Source organism: Cucurbita maxima, unplaced genomic scaffold, assembly GCF_002738345.1.
Source record: "Cucurbita maxima cultivar Rimu unplaced genomic scaffold, Cmax_1.0 Cma_Scf00038, whole genome shotgun sequence".
Classification (NCBI taxonomy): domain Eukaryota; kingdom Viridiplantae; phylum Streptophyta; class Magnoliopsida; order Cucurbitales; family Cucurbitaceae; genus Cucurbita; species Cucurbita maxima.
The window spans coordinates 791,434-811,379 of NW_019272054.1; the positions used below are offsets into that span (position 1 = coordinate 791,434).

Here is a 19,946-nt window from a genome sequence, read left to right on the forward strand (position 1 = left end):
GAAGATATGAAAACATCGTAGATTATTGCTTATGAAACACGTTTTATTATCCTCTTATTTAAAATTTAAATTAGGATTCGAAATCTGATGGTGTCCCCACTCACATAGAATTTTTATGATTGAGTCGCTGAAAAACTTAGTCATCTTATCGATCGGTCTCATTCAGATGTGGTATCATTCGTCATTCTCTCTCACTTACATCAAAATGTAGTCTCGGACATATTCTAAACCAAAATTGAGAAATGTCATACCCATGTCTTTGGTGTTTGTTTTCTCTCATATGGTGGTTTATGAGTCTATTAAATTAGTCGTTCTTTTAGGTATCTATCTTAAGCGGATTGACGCAACTGCCATTTAGGTTATTTTGGTTGATTTACTTATTGTTCTTTTTTGGCTTTTTCTTTTATGTTTTCCCTCAAAGTTTTAAAACGCGTCGAGTAGGAATAGAATTTCACATGTTTATAAGGAATGATCCACCACATATCTCTATAAAATAACATTGTAAAATTTAAGCATAAGAAGCTACATGACGTTGTTTTTTTTTTGTTTTACCCCGAAAGCCTCAAACAAAGTTAATTTCTCTTGTATGAAGCATACTATTTATCTAATAAAGCTCAACTATAGGGATGTATACAAGTTGGGTTGAGTTGGGTTGGAGAAATCTTTTGGACCAACCCAAAAGCTCATGGTAATTGGGTTGGTGACTCGAATAATTTGAAAATAGTTCACAATTTAACTCAGCTCATCCCTCAATTTTTTAGTTGAATTGGATTGGGTTTGCCTGTCGAGTTATTTTTTAAAAAAACATACTTATTTATAATACATGTTACGTTAATAACTAAAATCTCACAAAAGTTCAAACATCAAACATTTATAAGTCACAATGCATTCACTAACATCAGCTAAGGTTCAATATTCTTGATTTTCAAAAGAATCTTAAGTTGTATAGGATTAGATTAGATTGTAACCCTATTTTTAGGTTGGTCAAATCATGTCAACCTGCAAATCTACTGAAATTCTCAGTTTTTCAAAAATTCAACTCGACCCAAACTCAACCTTTATGGTTTGGTTTGAATAGACTAGATTGATGAGATTCTCGAACCATGCGAAAAACTCCTACTCAACCACAAATCTCATCTTTGTTCAACATTCAAAGATTCTTCGAACATGGCTATATTAAGAGCATGTTTACGACCGACAACCACAGACCATAAAGATTCTGTTATTCTAGACCATCTGAAAGTACTCTTTGTTGGTTTCTGAATGTTGATGACCGTTGGTTATAAATTTATTTTCATGGTTACCCACTCTTCTCCACCTTTCACATTCTTTCAAAACCCTAATAAATGTACCCATTAAGTTTGTTGCTTCTTTTCTTATCTCACATCTCACTATTGAATTCAATCACATCCGTTAATTAATGCTCTTTTGGAATCTAACAGTAACAAATGTTTCACCAAAATTCTCTATTATTTTCTTCTTTTGTTTCCGAACAAAGGAATCAAATTGGCATAACATATTCCACTCCGAAGTTAACCTAATTTTTAAGAGAATCTCATTCTATTACCCTATGTATCTTAAAAAGCTAATTATTATTTCATATTATGTCGTTTTGAAAGTGTTTAATTTCGTGTTTTGATCACTAACCATGTTGTTTATGTTTCAAAAAAGAATATAAACGTGTTTAGTTTGAGTTACTCGAACAGTTAGTAACTCACCAAACTCAAACCGACCAAGCTCAAAACCTTGGTTGACCACGAGGTTGATCCAATGATCCAATGATTAGCTACCCAAAAAGAAATAGGATCTCAAGCAGGCTATTAGGTTAGCCAAAGATCATTACATATCTCCCATTAACATCATCGACGTATTGTATGAGTTCGACAATAGTTGTTCAAAGGAGATAAGTATAAATATGAGAGCCCACGAGGTGAAATTTTAAATTTCATAATTACATTATTGTGTAATCTCACATCGGTTGGAGAGGGAAACGAAACATTCCTTATCAGAGTGTGGAAACCTCCTCCTCATAAATGCATTTTAAAAATCTTGAGAGAAAGTCTAAAGATACCATATCTGGTAGAGGTGGGCGTAGGCTGTCACAAATGGTATCATAGTCAGCCATCGGGCGATGCACCAGAAAGGACGTTGGGTCTCTAAGGAGAGTGGATTGTGAAATCTCATATGTTGGAGAGGGGAACGAAGTATTTCTTATCAGAGTGTAGAAATCTCTCCCAAATAGATGCGTTTTAAAAACTGAGAGAACACTCGAAGGAAAAGCATAAAAAAGACAATGTCTATTATTTTTTTTATAAGTATAATGTTTTATATTATGACGTGGTTTCATTTTTGTTAAAATCAATATATATAGTAATATAACATATTAGCCTAAAACATATTCACAAATTAGTTAATTAATCATAGTTTAAAATCAATATAGTATTTAATGAGTAACTATAATTATTATTTTTGTTTATATTATTATGAAAGAAAGATTTAAATATTTGAATTTAATCCTAATTTAGAAAATAAAAAAAAAAGGACATTAATGATTAGTCATAATATTTCTTCCTTTATTAAAACTATAGGAGGAAATAAGTACACCATGACATAAAAAAGTAAAGCCATTTGGGAACTTGAGACATTCAACTTTTCCTTTCATCTTTACTAACCTTTGCATATATGTTTGGCAGCTCATATTTTTCAATTTATTTCAAAAATATATTTATTTTTTTAAAAGGTATTAAATTAAGTTTGATCTATCGTAAAATTTTTGAATGGAAGTTAGAAACTTAATACAGTACGATAATGACCTAAAATTGATGAACGATCCAAATTTTTATTTTTTGCCACAACCCCACACTTTTAGATTTCACGTTCTATGCAAAATTTTAAACAAGATTTTTATACGGAGAGTAATTTTGAAACATTGGTCAAATGTTTGCTATTTTACTCTTAATCTATCATAAACGTTTTAAAACTACATTTGAAGTATAAATCTATTAAAAAATCGAACGAAAGTAATGGTCCTGGAAGAGTGTGACGGTGACCTAGAATGAGTGAACGATCCAAACATCTATTCGTTTCAATTTATATATATATATATAGAGCTCGAAATACCATTCATTCCCACCCCCATCATTTTTATCACATATTGACATGTCTTTTCATCCTTTTTATTTTCTTTTTTTATTTTTATTTTCTTTTTTTTTATGATCCCAAGATTTGCCATATTATAAAAGAGAAAAGAGCAAATCTTTAAAAAAAAAAAAAAATTATAGGTTAAATTACAAAATTAACCTTTGAACTTTAAACTATTTAAAATTATAAATTTAATATCTAAGTTTTTTTTTTTTTTTTTTTTTTNTAGGGTGTTGGTTAGCTTATTTAATTATTTCTACTTTGTGTTAATATAGATTTATTTAATTAATATCAAATAAATTATTTGAATTTTAATAAGTTTTTTTTTTTTTTTTTTTTTTTAATTTTACCTTCATTAAATATAAAATTCAAATTTATATTTAATAATCAATTATTCTCAAAAACTTTTTATTTTTCTTAAATTTTTTAGACATAAATAATAAATTTTAAAATATGAAAATCTATTAAACACTTTTTCAAAGCTCATGGACAAATAATAATAATAATAATAATAATAAAATAAAAAAATAAATAAAAAAAAAATTTAGAACTAAATTCTTTTTTACAAAAATATATTTTTTCATTAAAAAGAAAAAAAAGATTTTTAGTGCATTTTTATGATTCATAACGCACAAATAAATAATGAGAAAATGCTTTTACAAAAAATAAAAAGCTATTTTTCAAAATACTCTCAAATAGTATCTAAGATATTTTGAATATTTGGTTCACATGATCAAGACCTTTCACTTGCAATAACTTATCATCATGACTTAGCTATAATTTGAGACAAAAGCTCTTCTTTTTCTTCTCTTTTTTCTTTTCCTTTTATACCCTTTGTCTGTGTAAAAATTACCTCATTAAAGGCTAGTTTATTGCTGAGGTTGGGGGCAAAAAAAAAAAAATAACTTTATGTAAGTATTTCAATTCTTAAAATTATTTAGATTGACCGTTATTTACATATTATTGTTCAGATTTGTCATCTATTATGGATAAGATCCATTGCTCTCACACATTTGAGTGTTTGCTCGTCGTTTAGGTCAGTAATTGAGATTTCTACTCATTGTAGTCACTTCCATGGTTCTTCGCACATAGATGGTACTAAGACCCTTGAACTCCGACACCTAATCACACAAACCCTTTATGATCCACAACTCGAAATGAGCTTTGCGACGAAACGTGGACATTCTCTTGGTGCGACCCACTCTGAGGAACGATTTTGTTCGAAGATTCAAACATAACAATCAATTAGATGAGGAAGATTTGAACTAATTTTGACTTAAATACATTAATAAAGTGATATATAAAAGAAGATGAAAAAAAGAAAAGTTCTATTAGAAGGACCATTAAGTGATATCTTTTGAAGCACTTTAAAGTGATCTATCAATTTGAGTTTATTTCTACTTTCGGTCCTTTTCCCAATTTTGCGATTATTTTAAAGTACCTATTTATTCTTTTTTTCTTTTTCTTTTTTACTTAATTTCGTCGCTGAAATTATTAAAAAATGATGCAATATTTTTTTCCATTTGAGACCCATTTCATCATGTTTTTCTCTTTTTTCTTTTTCTATTTTTTATTTCCTTTATAATAACATTTAAAAAAATAAAAAAACTAATTGAAAAAAATGGTAATCAGTTTTATATCTCTGAGTCTTTTTCGTAACACATTTTTCAATAGCGAAAGCGGTCGTCCAATCCTTAATGTAGTCCAACTCATTCTTCAACAAACATGCGATAACGTTTTGGTCTCTTTCCACTACTTGGAAGCTCACGACTTCATGTTTTATGTCACTCTTCGAAGACTATTCAACAAGATATGTTTGGCTTGCAGAAATCATTAGAACTATATTTCCATGTTTGTCTTAGAAACAACAAAGATCATAGCCTTGTTATCTTTGGTCTCTGTTAGTAGCACGAGATGCGATATCTATTTTCGGTATCCAAGCCTCTTACAATTTTTTTTCAAGTGTCGAATGAATATCATTCTCCATCCCGTCATGAAATCGAGAGTTTATGTGAGCTCCAATTATACTATATGTTCTAATGAAAAAAATTAATTTACTATTGATTTTAGTATTTTGAGTATTTCATAGTAGCATTTTAAAGCGCTCCTATTAGACATTAAAGGAAGAAATGATGACCAAAATAAGATTTAAAGAAAAAGGGTTCGTGACGGTAACGTGCATCTCCTTCAAAACTGCTTGTAGTGGAGAGGAGAGGCAAACTGACTAAAGTTGTCATTCGAAGCTTAGTTTCCACGAGTTTGCTCAATCGGCAAAGAAGAACTTCGCTTAAGGTTCAACGAATTTGTATAACCGGATGAAAAAGTGTAACAGCCAAGCCCACAGCTGGTAGATATTGTCCACTTTTGCCCGTTACATATTGCCGTCAGCCTCACAGTTTTAAAATGGACTGTGAAATTCCACATCGGTTGGAGAAGGAAAGAAGGAAACAAAACATTTCTTATATGGGTGTGAAAATCTCACTCTAATAGGCTTGTTTTAAAATTGTGAGGTTAGAAGTGACATATAACGGGCCAAAACAGACAATATCTACTAACAGTGATGATGATCGTGTCAGAATCATGACATCATATGGTTTGAAAAGTATGACCGTGACACCTCGCACTCCATGCAATTGCAAACCCCATATTTTACCCTTATTTTTCTACGTGATAATTTTTTTTTTTTTTTTTAGATTTTTGTAAAGGAATTTAATTTTTAATGACTAAGAAATTAATTAATTATTTTTTTTTAAGTTTTTGATTTTGGGTGTTTTTGAGCACTTTTCCAAGAATTGAGCCCATTTTCGAAACTAGTTTAGTGGCTCAGCTAGGTTGTTTGAAGGGCACCAAACGCGGCCCACAGCCGTCGCCTCAAATACAAAAGGGCTGTGGTTTATAGGGTTTTGCAAGCTCCGAACAAATGGATTCATTTTCATCGCCTTCAAGCGGTTCTTCTTCCCAATTTTCGCCCAACGAATTCAGGGACCAGCTCAAGACTCAGCTTGCTCAGGCGTACGCCGAGGAGTTTCTTGAGGTTCAAGTTCACTCTACTTGTTTCTTTTCTTCCAAATTTGTTGGTTGAGTCATCGATCTGTATGTGTATCTGGACCTCTTAGAGTAGTCGGTTTAATGAATGCGTTTCGCTATTGCGTGTTATGTGACGGTTGAAATTAGAGAAATCAATTAGTAATTTCTGGTTTTGATGTTTGGATAGCGATGCGATCTGGCTTTTAACGATGAGATGTAGGAATTAATCGATGCCAGTTTTTAGGCTGTCGATTTTAGATTTTGGATTTTGTAGTGTTCTAACGCAACATCAAACGGAATCGTTTGCGTTCTCTTTTCTCAGTTCTAGTTCGAACTTGTTTTTTATATTCTCATATTTTATTTTTTCTAATTGAAGATGTAGAAATATTAAGTCCATGTGTTCTAGAATTTCTTTTTCGATGAGTCATTCTTGGTGATTATTAGTTCACAAGAATCTTGTAGTTTTGTGCCTTAAACTTATTTTCGATGAGTCATTCTAGCTGATTTCATGTTGAGGTTAACATAAACGGGTAGAAGGGGGCTCTCTCTCTTGTTGTGATTCAGAGTTTCTTCAAGATTAACACACGAGGAAGAGTTAATGAAGGTGGAAGTGGATGATTATAAATAATTTCTCGAGGTTTTGAGAAACAGTCGTGGTTGAACCTTTCTTGCCCTCATCAAAAACTAGAGATGACCACCAGACACGGACTATAGACAAATAGGCCATTTTAGGATTTGATGGGACAATCGTAGGTCATTTATTCTTAGGAAATGCTTACAAAACAGCTGGAAACTTGAATGAACGTGGTTCCATATTATGGGGGTGGATGTAAAGGTTAGTTTGGTTAGGCACATTGCACATTGATGTCATTATACACAAATCATGATCTTGAAAGGAAAAATAATTTTACTTAGTCCTGGAAAGCTAGTTATCCATGAAAAGTCACATTCGGTCAAACACCAAAAACAGGATTCAGTAGTGAAAAAACAAGATAGAGCAAGACTTGAAAACAAGGGGAAAAAACTTATTTTTTTTAATTATATAAAGGCAACTATCCTACCTTACTTTTACTGAGCCCTCTCTTTCACCTCTGGATTCCCAAGATTTCTTCTAAAATTTGAATTTCAGCTACTATTTAAGCCCAACTAGCATTGATCTACCATAGGATCTTTGGACTTCGGCATGCTAAATATACTAGGGAAGGAAGGACATAAAGGTTCAATGTTCAGGCAATGATCCTTCCAAAACAGGGTTTTGTTACCTTTGCCCTCCTTTGTCTTGTACTACTTATTAAAAAAAATTGAATGCACTCCGAAATATGGGACTAAGAGCCCTTAAAATGATTGTGCTTTCAATTTCTCTTGCCACTTGTTTTTGGAAGCTATCATCTCTAACGGATTGATTTGGAAAAAAAAAAATATATATATAGACATTTAATCTTGTCGAAAATCACGCGATTTTCAGCAAGGTATTTATTCCCATTTAGGAGCGTACAAATATTGTGGTTTTATTGTGCAAGGTATTTATTCCCATTTAGGAGCGTACAAATATTGTGGTTTTATTGTGTAAATCTCCTGTGGACAAATGACGACGAAATTGCACAAAGTTGGCGCTGGAAATCTTGTCGGAAACGAATGGGAAAGAAACGAGGGTTTTCGACTGCACTTTCGGACGAAGAAGATGAAGAGTTGGGTCAGTCATTCAGACCCTACTCGTTTCGATTTAGCCCACAAGTTCTAAGCCCAGGCGAACCAGCAGCCCACGTTGTTTTAGCCTTCAACCCAGTGGCTCAACAGTCGCGACCCATACCCATCGCGCGTCTAAGCTGCAAGTTTGTTTACGTTGTCCAGCCCAAAGGAGGTCTAGTCCATTCAGTTTCGGCCCAACCTGACAGCCCGTGTTTTCCTTCAACGCCGCACGTGGCCAACACGTGATCAACTCTCAACCACGACTCCTTTCAATGCATCCTCGGCTCGACTTCAATGCATCCTTGGCTTGGCTTTATCGTTTTGCTCTGCTCAGGTTTATCGTTTTGCTCGGCTCAGTTTCTCGGCTTAGACGGCTCGGTATACTATAATATATCGATTTTTAGGTTTTCGATCATTATGAATCCATTTTTGACCTTATCTAAGTCATTTGAGGTTAGTAAGACTTTTTTTACAAGTTTAATTAGCTTAGGAGCTTATATTGGAATTAAGCATGATGTCCAGCTAAGTTAAGTTAATAGGCCCTAAGCATGTTATATGAATTTTCATAGGTAAGAGTTAGGTGTTAGATTGTAGTTTCGAGACGACTACCAAATTGTTAGAGACTTCAGCCAAGGCCAACCAAGTAAGTGACCTTACTATTGGAGTTAATCACAGGACCTCATGCATGTTTGTATGTCATATGCATCGGGATACTTCCCCATTATGTTATGTTAGTATGGATGCATACATTTGATATTTATGTATGCCATGATATCATGCAGACATTTTCTTTTTGTGGCATCTGGTGGAGTGTAATGCGATGTGTTCGACCAAGTCGAGCCCAGGGGTACGTATACGAGCCTGTTTGGTGGGCCCATGTGTGGAAAAATACCATACATCCAACCCTGCCCCGAATTTCATGTTTTGAATTGATTAGGCAAGTCCATACCCTTATTTTAAAGATGTTTATTATGAATTTCCGTAATTTATGATTTAAGATGTTTAGGTTAAGAAAATTAGGGAGTTACCGTTTGGTATTAGAGCCCTAGGTTTTAGATTTGGTAGAGCATACTTCCAGGGTTCTCCAACAAAAGTACCGTCACCGTTTGGTATGCTTTTAAAGGATAATAATTGTTTAGTTAAATGATGCATGCAATATGTTAATTTTACTATTTTAATTAAGGTATGATACAATTTATATGTTGTAAATGTTAGCATGATTTATGATGTGGCAAGATTAAATATGTTATATGACGTCACAAGATTAAATATGTTATGACAGGTATAATACGATGGTTATGATAATGTAAAGATTGTACGTACGTGTGACATGTATTTGTATGATTGTTTATTGAAGCCTATTAATTAAGTAAGTAACTTAGTAGTTACGTCTTTTGTATAGAGTATGCCACCTAGAACACGAGGTGGAGAAATTTGGGGACGACCCCCACCTATGGGTAGAAGAAGTGGTAGAAGAGGTCGAGGTTCGAAACGGGATAATTCTGTAAACTAGCCCGATGTAACTGTGCCACTCCCACCACCAGCGATACCTCAGGCCGCACCAAACCCTGTTGCTGCTCTAATAGAAGCATTGCAAGCTGTTGTGCAAATTATGATTACTACTCAACCGAGAAATGCTTCATCATCAACTAGACAAGCAAAGTGTTTGCGAGATTTCAAGAGGGTTGACCCTCAAACCTTTAATGGGTCTTCAGATGATCCAACCGTGGCACAATTATGGTTGAGATCTATAGAGATCGTGTTTGAGTTGATCAATTGCCCTGATGATCAAAAGGTGCGGTGTGTAACATTCATGTTGCGTGATGATGCAGAGTTATGGTGGCAGTCCACCAGCGAGATTATTAGTCTTGAGGGATGTGTAATCTCGTGGGCGGAATTCAAGGATGCCTTTATGGAAGAGTACTACTCTGAGGACATTCAATTTCGTATGCAGCAAAAGTTTACTCAAGTCAAAGGGGGCGTTCTGTTACCACATATGCTAGGGAGTTTATCAGAATGAAACATTTTGCCCCAGAGTTGGTGAACACTGACTACAGAACAACATGGTGGTTCGTACGTGGGTTGGACAAGAGGATCCGCCATATTGTTGAGACGTTATCACCTACTACCTATGTTGCTGCATTGAGAGCCGCTAAGGCCATAGAGGGAGTTGATGAATCTCCTGAACCCCCTCCATCGACAGTGAAACGAAAGCAATGTCATGACTAGGTTGATTGTCATGATCCATTGCCATTACAGCCACAACAACGACCTGACAGACAGTACCGTGATACTAGGCGTGGTCAGCAAAGAAATGGAAGCCGACCATATAATAGACCTCAGTGTAATGAGTGTGGGAAAAATCACTGGGGTCAATGTTTGGCCCATACCAGAGCCTGTTTTCAATGTGAAAAGGAGGGTCACAACTAAATATTGCCAAGGAGGTTGCGCGAATGATTTTGGAAACCAGCAGGGGAGACTAAGCATAGCGGATCCTACTCAAAACTGTCCTCCGACAAGAGCTTATGCCTCTACTGGCAAGGATATTGGGAATTTTGATGCGGTGGTGACAGGTACACTATTTGTTCTTGGTTACCTTTCTTTAACACTATTTGACTCGGGATCTACACATTCATTTATATATGTTTTCATTAAGCAAAATTTATATTAAAACGTAAAAATTTGTATCAAAACATTTGTTGCATGAATTCTCTGTTAGCACCTCGGCCAGGGTGGACTTGATTGCTGCTTATAGGGTAAAAGATAGTCTATGTGTTAGTATCAGGACTTAACCTAGAGGTAGATTTAATGGTAGTTCACATGACTGTATATGATGTTGTGGGAATGGATTGGTTAGTGGAAAATTATTCTATCCTAGACTTTTACAAGAAAGAACTGATATTTACGCCACCGTTCAAGACCAGTTTCAAATTCAATGGTATGAGTTTAGGAATTATGCCTGAAGTGATATCAATGATGAAAGCGAAGAAGTTGGTTCAGCACGAAGCGTGGGTCGTATTAGCTAGTGTCATGGATACCAAAAAGGAAGAAACTCCCTTAACCACAATGTCAGTTGCAAATAAATTACTTGATGTGTTCCTAGAGGATTTGTCAAGAATTCCTCCGTCACGAGATGTTAATTTTGGAATAGAGTTGGAACCAAGTATGAGTCCTATCTCTAAGGTCTCGTATTGTATGGCGCTAGTTGAATTGAAAGAATTCTAATACAACTAATAAAGGATTTATTAGACTCAGCGTTTCTCCTTGGGGTGCGCTGGTATTATTTGTCAAGAAAAAAGATGGTTCGATGCCCTTGTGCATCGATTACAGGGAGCTGAACAAAAGAACGGTGAAGAACAAGTATCTTCTTCCACGCATTTAGGACTTATTCGATCAGCTCAGGGAAGCAACAATGTTCTAAAAAATTGACAGTTAGGTTACCACTGGATCAAGATAAAAAATGAGGACATACCGAGACAACTTTCAGAACAAGCTATGGCCATATGAGTTCATGTTATGTCATTTGGACTCACTAATGCATCTGTAGTGTTCATGGAACTGATGAATTGAGTGTTTAAGAAATGTCTTGTTATTTTTGTCATAGTATTCATAGACTATATTTTGGTATACTCGAAGACAGATCAAGAACATCATATGCACTTGAGAAAGATCCTGACAATTCTGAGTGAAAACAAACTATATGTCAAGGTCTCGAAGTGTGAACTTTGGTTACGCGAAGTTTCATTTTTGGGCATGTGGTATCTAAGAAGGGTGTGTCAAGGTGGAAGCCGTTACCAAATGGACTTGTCCAACTACTGTCGTTGAGATACCTAGTTACTTAGGATTAGCTGGTTACTACCGACGTTTCATTCAAGACTTTTGCCAAAATAGCCGCCCCTTCTCGGGATAAATCTGGCTAAAGTTAATTTTCCATCTCTTGACAGGAATAAACTCTTCCAAAGGTCCAATTTCCTACACGCTTACACTTTCTCAACAATTGGTTCGTAGAAGGATTGCTTCCGATTCCCTCTGTTAAGGATATTTAGTAATAAATTATAGTTTACCATATATATTATATTTGATATTTTATTATAAGGCAAATATCTAATATTTGCCTTATTATCATATGTATCTTTCCATTTATTGTTATTTTCATTTATTACTATTTTCATATCCTTGTAATTCATTTGATTATAAATAAGATAACTTTCACACCATTTTGGTCATTTATTGTTATTTTCATTTATTACTATTTTCATATCCTTGTAATTCATTTGATTATAAATAAGATAACTTTCACACCATTTGGGTGTGGTGGATTAATCAAACATTCACATGGTATCAGAGCTCTCTCGGTTTAACAACCTCGATCCTTTCTTTTCAATGGCTTTTGAATCCTCTAATCTTCTTCTCCACCACCCCTGCTGGTTTTGACGCCGCAGGGGCAGTCTTCATGGCTGCCGTAGTCGGAGCCGATTGATTACTCTTCGGCTCCACCCTATTGACCTCCAAATCACCTTTCGTCATACTCTGTACATACAACCTCACATTTTCCAACCAAATCGGTTTTCCCCTTGGCCAATATAGTCTCTCTCATTTTCTTCCCAATCAACCTATCAATCTTTTGCAGAGATTTACCTTCAGAATCTGGGTGCTGCACTGGCCTATTCGCCAACCAAGTTGCCGCCGCCCTTCCTGCCAAAATTGGCTTCTTCGCCCGATGAGGCGACTCTTCCGACTGCCCTTCTCGCCAAAATTGGCTCCTTCGCCCAATGTGGCGACTCTTCCGACTTCAACATTGTCTTTGTCCCTTACTCTAGGTTTCCCCTTCTACTTCTTGGGGTTATAAATATTCTCACCAGAGCCAAGGCAGCATCGTCGCTAAGCGACAATCCCTCTTCATGGGTTAGACATATTCTCGCCGAAGCCAAGGCAGCATCCCTCTGCAATTTTTGATAGCCAAGAACCGGGTTGTTAGCATCTTCATGAAAAGTGTTTCTCAACCTCTTTGAATTTTTCAGATTCAAGCTTCACGTTCGTTTAAATCCGACGTTTAGCTTGCGGTGGGGTGTTAAGGATATTTAGTAATAAATTATAGTTTACCATATATATTATATTTGATATTTTTAGATATTTGCCTTATTATCATAGGTATCTTTCCATTTATTGTTATTTCCATTTATTACTATTTTCATATCTTTGTAATTCATTTGATTATAAATAAGATAACTTTCACACTATTTGGGTGTGGTGGATTAATCAAACATTCACACCCTCCCAAAGGCGAACCTAGTAGTAGAAAAGCTAGACGCCAGCCACATGCTCATTACTCAATCGTTGCAACCACCTCATGTTCGGAGATTTTTGAAAAAGCTATAACATAGGACTCTTTGAAAGGAAATGGAAGAATGGGATAACCTTTCAACACTAAACCAAAATCTTTCCGTGATCAAACTTCAGGGTTTTTCTCCACCTGAGTCTGCTTTGGTAGCTCTGCAAGCGTCGGTAATGAGTGCCTTTTGTAACTATTCACTAGGTCACATTTTGCGAGATTGGAAGCCTTTACTCTGGGGTGCACCCTTTTATAGGCTCTGTTTTTGTATTCTCTTGTATTCTTTCATTTGTTTTCTCAATGCAAGTTGGTTTTTTATAAAAAAAAAACATAGATGGAAGGGCTTCCAAATCAAGTGTTTGGATGCGTGCCTATCAGAAGGACGTTGGACCTATATTGACTTTGTATAACTGGTGTCTAACACGTCAATTGCACTAATAAATGTCCAATACGTGTTCAACAAGTGTCGAAGTGTTTTTCAGACATGGATACTCTAACGAACTAAAGTGTTCATGCTTGTTAGCCTAGAATGATAAATGGACAGATGGCCTCTGCAATATTCTTCACATTTTTACCATGTTCTTGAACCTTAAAGATTAATGTGAGGAAAGTTATGATTTGGGTATCTATATTTGTGATCCGAAGGTGTCACAACCAGGTATTAGACAAGCCACTGAAGGGGCTAATCGCCCTGCTGACTTAAGTACCCCATATGCCTCTTGGAGGAAGCCATTACAAAACTCATTGGGAACCTGCTGTATTTAGAGTGGAGAGGGGACTGCAAAAGTTGATATACACATTGGGGTTCTCTGTAGTTTGCACCTTGTGTGTTCTTTGTAATATCTTCTTGATAATAATTTTCTAGCTTAACAGTAATTAGTAGGTAATCCTTTTCTTTAAGTTGGAGGTTCAAATTCCCATATTCATGAGCCAGTCTCTGGGCTGTACCTATCTTTTTGCAGCCCACCTAGATGTCCGACTACACGTGACACGTGACAAACTCTTCTTTCTTATTCTTTTTCGAACTATTTTTGAATTTTTTTGCTGAAATATGATTTGAGTGAGCTGCAAAAAGATGGGTTGAGCTTAAGATAGACCTAAGTAATGCTCTTATATTTATTAATTATCTTCCCTCAATTTGGGCAAATTTGAGTTGCTAACTCGCACTTTCTCGCAGACCTTAAGAGTGAAGTGCTTTGACAAGTGCATCACAAAGCCAGGGTCAAGCCTAAGTGGGAGCGAGAGCAGTTGCATCTCCAGGTGCATGGAACGCTATATTGAGGCCACCGGCATCGTCAGTAGAGCCCTGTTTAAGACACCACACTGAAAAGAAAAGGTTTTGCTGAAACATTATGAGGTCCAGGTTTGATATTCCCCGTTCGATATTTGTTATTTAGTTCTTTAATCTCTCTCTACTAGATCACATGGGTCGTTAGTACAGATCCACTTGAACACTCTAATATCTTCCAAGACACGATCGACGTCAATGTCGATCATTATTATCGTTGAAATGTTTTTGTCATTCTCCTTTCTCTTTCTCGTCTTCTTTCTAATCAGTCCCACCGCTGATCAAAACACCCCAACAGCTTTGACAAACTCCCAAAACTGATCAGTGTGCATTGGTCGGTCTGTCGGTTCCATAATTATTCCCAAAATTAACAAAAGACTTATTAGATATGAAATTGAGCTACGAAACACTAAATCAAAATTTAAGAACCTTGAACAAATGTTAAAAAATATACCATATAGTATAAAGTAACTGACTATTTTAAATTAAGTCGTATATTTGTGCCCTTTCACATACTAAACCAACAAGTAAAATATTCACAACATTCAAAATTAAAGTTTAGTTAGATAAGATAATTTATTTGTTAGTGATTATCTATAATTATCTATTTAGAAAAGTATTTGATTTTTACTTGTCAGAGTCTATCTGTAATATACTTTTTAAAATAAAGTATTTGAGCACATTATGTTGGATAAGTTATTTATACACTAATATTAATGGGTGGGTTTATTTAGATAAGCACTTTTTTTTTTTTTCTTGAAGTGGTCTGCTGAAGTCCATTGTAATTAAATTCTCTTATAAAAATTTACATTAAAAACTCAAAAAGATGTTACCAAACAACCAAAATATAAGTTTTTCGTATACTACCCGATTCGACCTCGTAACTATTTAAAGAATGAATTTATAAGATTTTAATGAGTAAAGGAGGTAAGATTGTCTTTTTAGACATATCTCGACTTCATTAGATAGTAATATTTTGTCCACTATTATATCAAGACGTTTACATATCTCTAATATTAAATCATGATGTTTTATATCTATGGTCTTGATCACATGCATACATGAAAAAATACACCACTTTATTATATAAATACTTTGATCCATTATATTATGATGTTTACATCTCTAATATTAGATCATGATGTTTTATATCTATGGTTTTGATCACATGCGTACACGAAAGAGTACACCCCTCTATTATTATATTTACTTTGGTCTGAATAGTTGTGACGAAGTACAAAATTAAAGCAAAAAGTTTTCTTTCATATCTTTAATTGTATAATAATAATAGTGATGATGATCAAATGCACCACTAATTTCAAATTTTAGATATCAATAATGACAAAAATATCAAGATCTCGATCTTAAAATATGGATAAAATGTCAAAACTAAATCATATTTTTTAAAAACAATAAATCGATTTTTAATATTTAAACAATAAACAAGTATTTTTGCAAATATTTTCTTGACATATTTGAAAAATGTTAATTAACCCCTTATCTCGATATTGAATTTATTAATGTGTAGAAATAATGCCAACCAAATTATTCACATATTTGATGAAAATTTATGCTAATTTAATAACGTTTCATTTCTTGTTTCTTCTTTTTAATAGAAAAAAAAGTTACGTTTTTTTTATTGATGAAAGTTGATCCATTTAGTTTGAAGGAGCTGTTGTTAGGTAAGAATTAGTCGGTGTATTTCGCAAAAGCGATTGTTGTAGTTTACTAGCAACTCATGTCGAAGAATAATTGTGAAATAATTGTTTTCACGTCAACATGATTATTGAAAGTATGTCCTCCGCTACCTACTATCACGTTTTCTAGCTTCAATTAGAAAGAGATTCAATCAATAAAAACTTAGTTTTAGACGTTTAGATATTTTAAAAATAATTGAGTAAATAATAGTAATAATAATAAATCGCGATAAAAATTTAAAAACTAAAATAAAAGTATTAAAAATTCTAGGAACTAATATATAAATATAAGATAAAGTCTAAATGTTAGATTAAATTGAGGTTAGAAGAAAAATATTATGACGTCAAAATAAACGCAATATTGTTGACGTCATAATACTATTACTAGTCATATCTGAGCTGGCGATAAAGAACGTGGAAGACAAGATGAAGGCCCTATCTCAATCAATTATTAAAAAAAAAAAAAAAAAAAAAAAAAAAAAAAAAAAAAAAAAAAAAAAANTTTAATCAATCATCTTATTTCTTTCTTGGTTGAGATTTTCTACATTTAAGACAAAGTGAATTAGGTATGGCATCTCGATAGAGATGTCCATGAGGCCGCCCCTTATTTTGATCCCTGTGAAATTCTCTATTTATTTTCGTGGAGAATGAAGCTGAAATTTTCTATAGTAAATTTGTGGGGATCGAATTTGGATAATGAATTATTTCTCCGTAGTATATTTGTGTGAAAACTTGTTTAATTTGAGTTAAATAAGTTTATATTTGAGGTCGAAAATTGTTTGACATGGAGTTTTGAAACTTGCGTTTATACTTTTTGAATTTTTATACGTTCGTGATTAGACATCGTTTTTCATATTGAAAACACGTGTTCGATTTCTGTAAGTGATAGGTATAATCGGTTTCTTACCTTTCGTTTTGACTCGAGCATTCGAGACGTTGTTTACCGTGAAGAATAACAAACAAGAATAGAGAAGGAGATTAGGTAATTTCCCTTATCTGTCTAAACCAAGGTATCCTAGAATGAGTCTCCGACATTTCTTTCTTAGTCGAACCGTAACATTTAATCAACTTTGAAAGCCATCATTAGACTTTAGGTTTTTTTTTTTTTTTTTTAATAGAGTTATATTAAATAAAATGAAAATTTTGAATAATTAATATTTATTTAGAAAAAGTTTTTTTCATTTTTATTTAAAAAAAAAATAGCATTTATTAAAGATAATTATTTTTACATGTTTTAAATAATCGATATTAATATATCAACATGAGCATAGTTCAAAAGTTTATATACCTCATATTTGTTGTACTAAGACTACCGTGTTTGTATAATATATTTTATAATAAATTTTTAATTATTTAAATGATTATTAATATTAAAAAGTTAGATAAATGATTGGGATCAATTATAGACTTCATTTTATGGTCAATTTAAAACATTGAAAGATCATTTTCATAATTTTTATTTTTATTTTATTCCTTGTAATAAATTATTATTTCACACCCTATCATTTGACTTCATATTTCAAATGGAGTGGAAAATGGGCGACAAAATTAGGAGAATTCTTTTTTTTTTTTCGATTTAATAAATGACAGTGATGAACAATGCATTCTCCATCTTTTATTATTATTATTATTATTTTAATATTACTAACTTTTTGAGATTTTTTTTTTGTAATATTTAATTTTTTTTAATGTTTGAAATTTATGTGATTTGAATTTTGTTTTAATTTATGATTTCAAATGAAAATTAAAAATATTTAATGTTTGTTATTAACGTTAGTGATTCATTACTATTTGTAAATATTTTATTTTTCAATTTTACGAGATTTTAGTAATTAATATAAAAAGTATAATTTTTTAAAGATGATTTAAAAAAAATTAATAATTCACCGACCCAACTCAAAAATAAAGAGTTGGGTCGAGTTTTATTACAAACCTTACTCGAATCATTCAAAGTCATAGATACAATTAATTTGGAATTTGGAATTTGAAAGTGATTCATAAAGAAAATTCTATTCCAACCTAACTCAACTCTAGAACGACACTCGTATTCGTCTCCGTGAAATAAGAATAAAATAGTGCCACCTCCTAACACCTTTACTCTTTGCAACATGCAAAATTCAAAATCTGGCAATCTTTTCCTGCAGACATGCATGTGATACAAGTTAAGTCAAATTTCTGTTCTTCAAGAGGATTCTCTCTCTTACATGCAGACCCATCAATAACTATCCATTCGTTCTTACTTCATACTCACCCTGCCTCATTTCTATCCAAAACCGAACGATGTCAGTTTATTTATATACTTTTCTTTTATTCGAGTGTCGCACCTTTCAATATCAAAATCAATAATATCATATTTTCTTAAAGGACGATCCAAAGATGAAGGCAAAGGATAAAGATTTTGGAGAGGATAATTCCAAAAACGATGTTCCTGCTACGTTGAATGGAGGAAAAACGAGAGCACAAGACGAATGAGAAATAAAAATAACAAACCAATATTTACTGCATTCACAAGGGTATGTCACAGGAGACGCAAAGGAATGTCGAGGTCACCAGTGTTAGAGAATGCAAATAGAGTGGTTAATGGAAGGCACCTATCACCCTTTATTACTGGCATGAAATATAATAGAGGTATTCAAATGACTCGAGAATTCGACCAAACTGAACTATTCAACCTTGAGTAACTTTTTTTTTTTTTCGATTTAAATTCGAGTCGATTTGCAAGTTGACATTTTGTTTGTCGAATAACCTAACCAACCAACCCAAGAATAAGGTTACAACTCAGCCCTTCTCTACATTGAATCGATTCAAGATATATTCTAGATCATAAGGAATTAAAACAAATTTTTTTTGGAAATAAATAGTATGGAATAATTACAAAAAAAAAAAATATATCCTTAGAATACTTCAAGACGTGGCAATGATTTCTTCATTCAAGATTATCTATGTGGCGTATTCAAGACCGTCTAAACCACGAAAATTTTCGTCACGTCAGCAACACGTCAGCGAATGACGTCTTCTAACACACGTATCCTTTGAGATCGTTGGAAATGTGATAATATAAATTTTATATTTTAATTATTTTCATAAATAAATACAAGCTTTAAATTGAAATTTGAAATAAATCAAAATTTAGTAAATTAATAAATATCCTTAGTGAAACATCTTATTTATTTGGTTAAAAAAATAGAAAAGATTAAACGGAGGTCTCATTGTTTATACGATATTTTAAAAATAACATTTTATTGATTCATAAAAGTGTTCGTCTTCCAAATCATTCTCTCTTGTCCGTTGACTTTGATCTTAGGACATATAAACTTATTCTCGAGTAAAAAAAAAAAAATTGTATATTTAATTGCAACTTACGAAGAAATGATTGATTTTATTGGTTGACTTCAATTCCATTTGTTTGAGTGAATTGATGATAAAATAAAGAAAGACTTTCTCTATTTTATAGAATTTTGATAGACCCAAGTTTTGATTTGGTTGATTTTGAACCGTGTTTTTTACTCGGAGCTCTAACCCAATCATTTTCCAAGAACTTGAATGTTTTAACTTTGACCTAATTCATTTTTAGCGAGCTCAGCCAAATTAGCCTCGAATTTCACGGTTATATGACACTATTTATTGAACTAGCTCACAAATGACCTTATTTTAATTATCAAATTTTTAATAATTTTTAAAGACGTCTATTTTCATTATTAATCTAAATTAATAACATGAAAATATATTATTAAGCAACTAATCAAAACTTTAAAAAATATAAATGAATATA

At 33.1% G+C, this 19,946-nt stretch overlaps 1 protein-coding gene across 1 annotated transcript; it reads left to right on the forward strand.

Annotated features, from left to right (window-relative positions):
• The first annotated feature begins 5,989 nt into the window (after window positions 1-5,989).
• On the forward strand, window positions 5,990-14,717 carry LOC111469108 (mitochondrial import inner membrane translocase subunit TIM13). Its single transcript, XM_023114351.1, has 2 exons — window positions 5,990-6,175; window positions 14,367-14,717. The coding sequence occupies exons 1-2, from the start codon at window positions 6,062-6,064 to the stop codon at window positions 14,514-14,516; spliced, it is 264 nt and encodes an 87-aa protein (XP_022970119.1). The 5' UTR covers window positions 5,990-6,061; the 3' UTR covers window positions 14,517-14,717.
• Window positions 14,718-19,946: the final 5,229 nt, after the last annotated feature.

Bases quoted from the DNA above. Each gene is read 5' to 3' on its own strand.
- LOC111469108 (XM_023114351.1), top strand. From the start codon at position 6,062: ATGGATTCATTTTCATCGCCTTCAAGCGGTTCTTCTTCCCAATTTTCG. The intron at 6,176-14,366 runs GTTCAAGTTCAC...ACTTTCTCGCAG, and splicing joins ACGCCGAGGAGTTTCTTGAG to ACCTTAAGAGTGAAGTGCTT.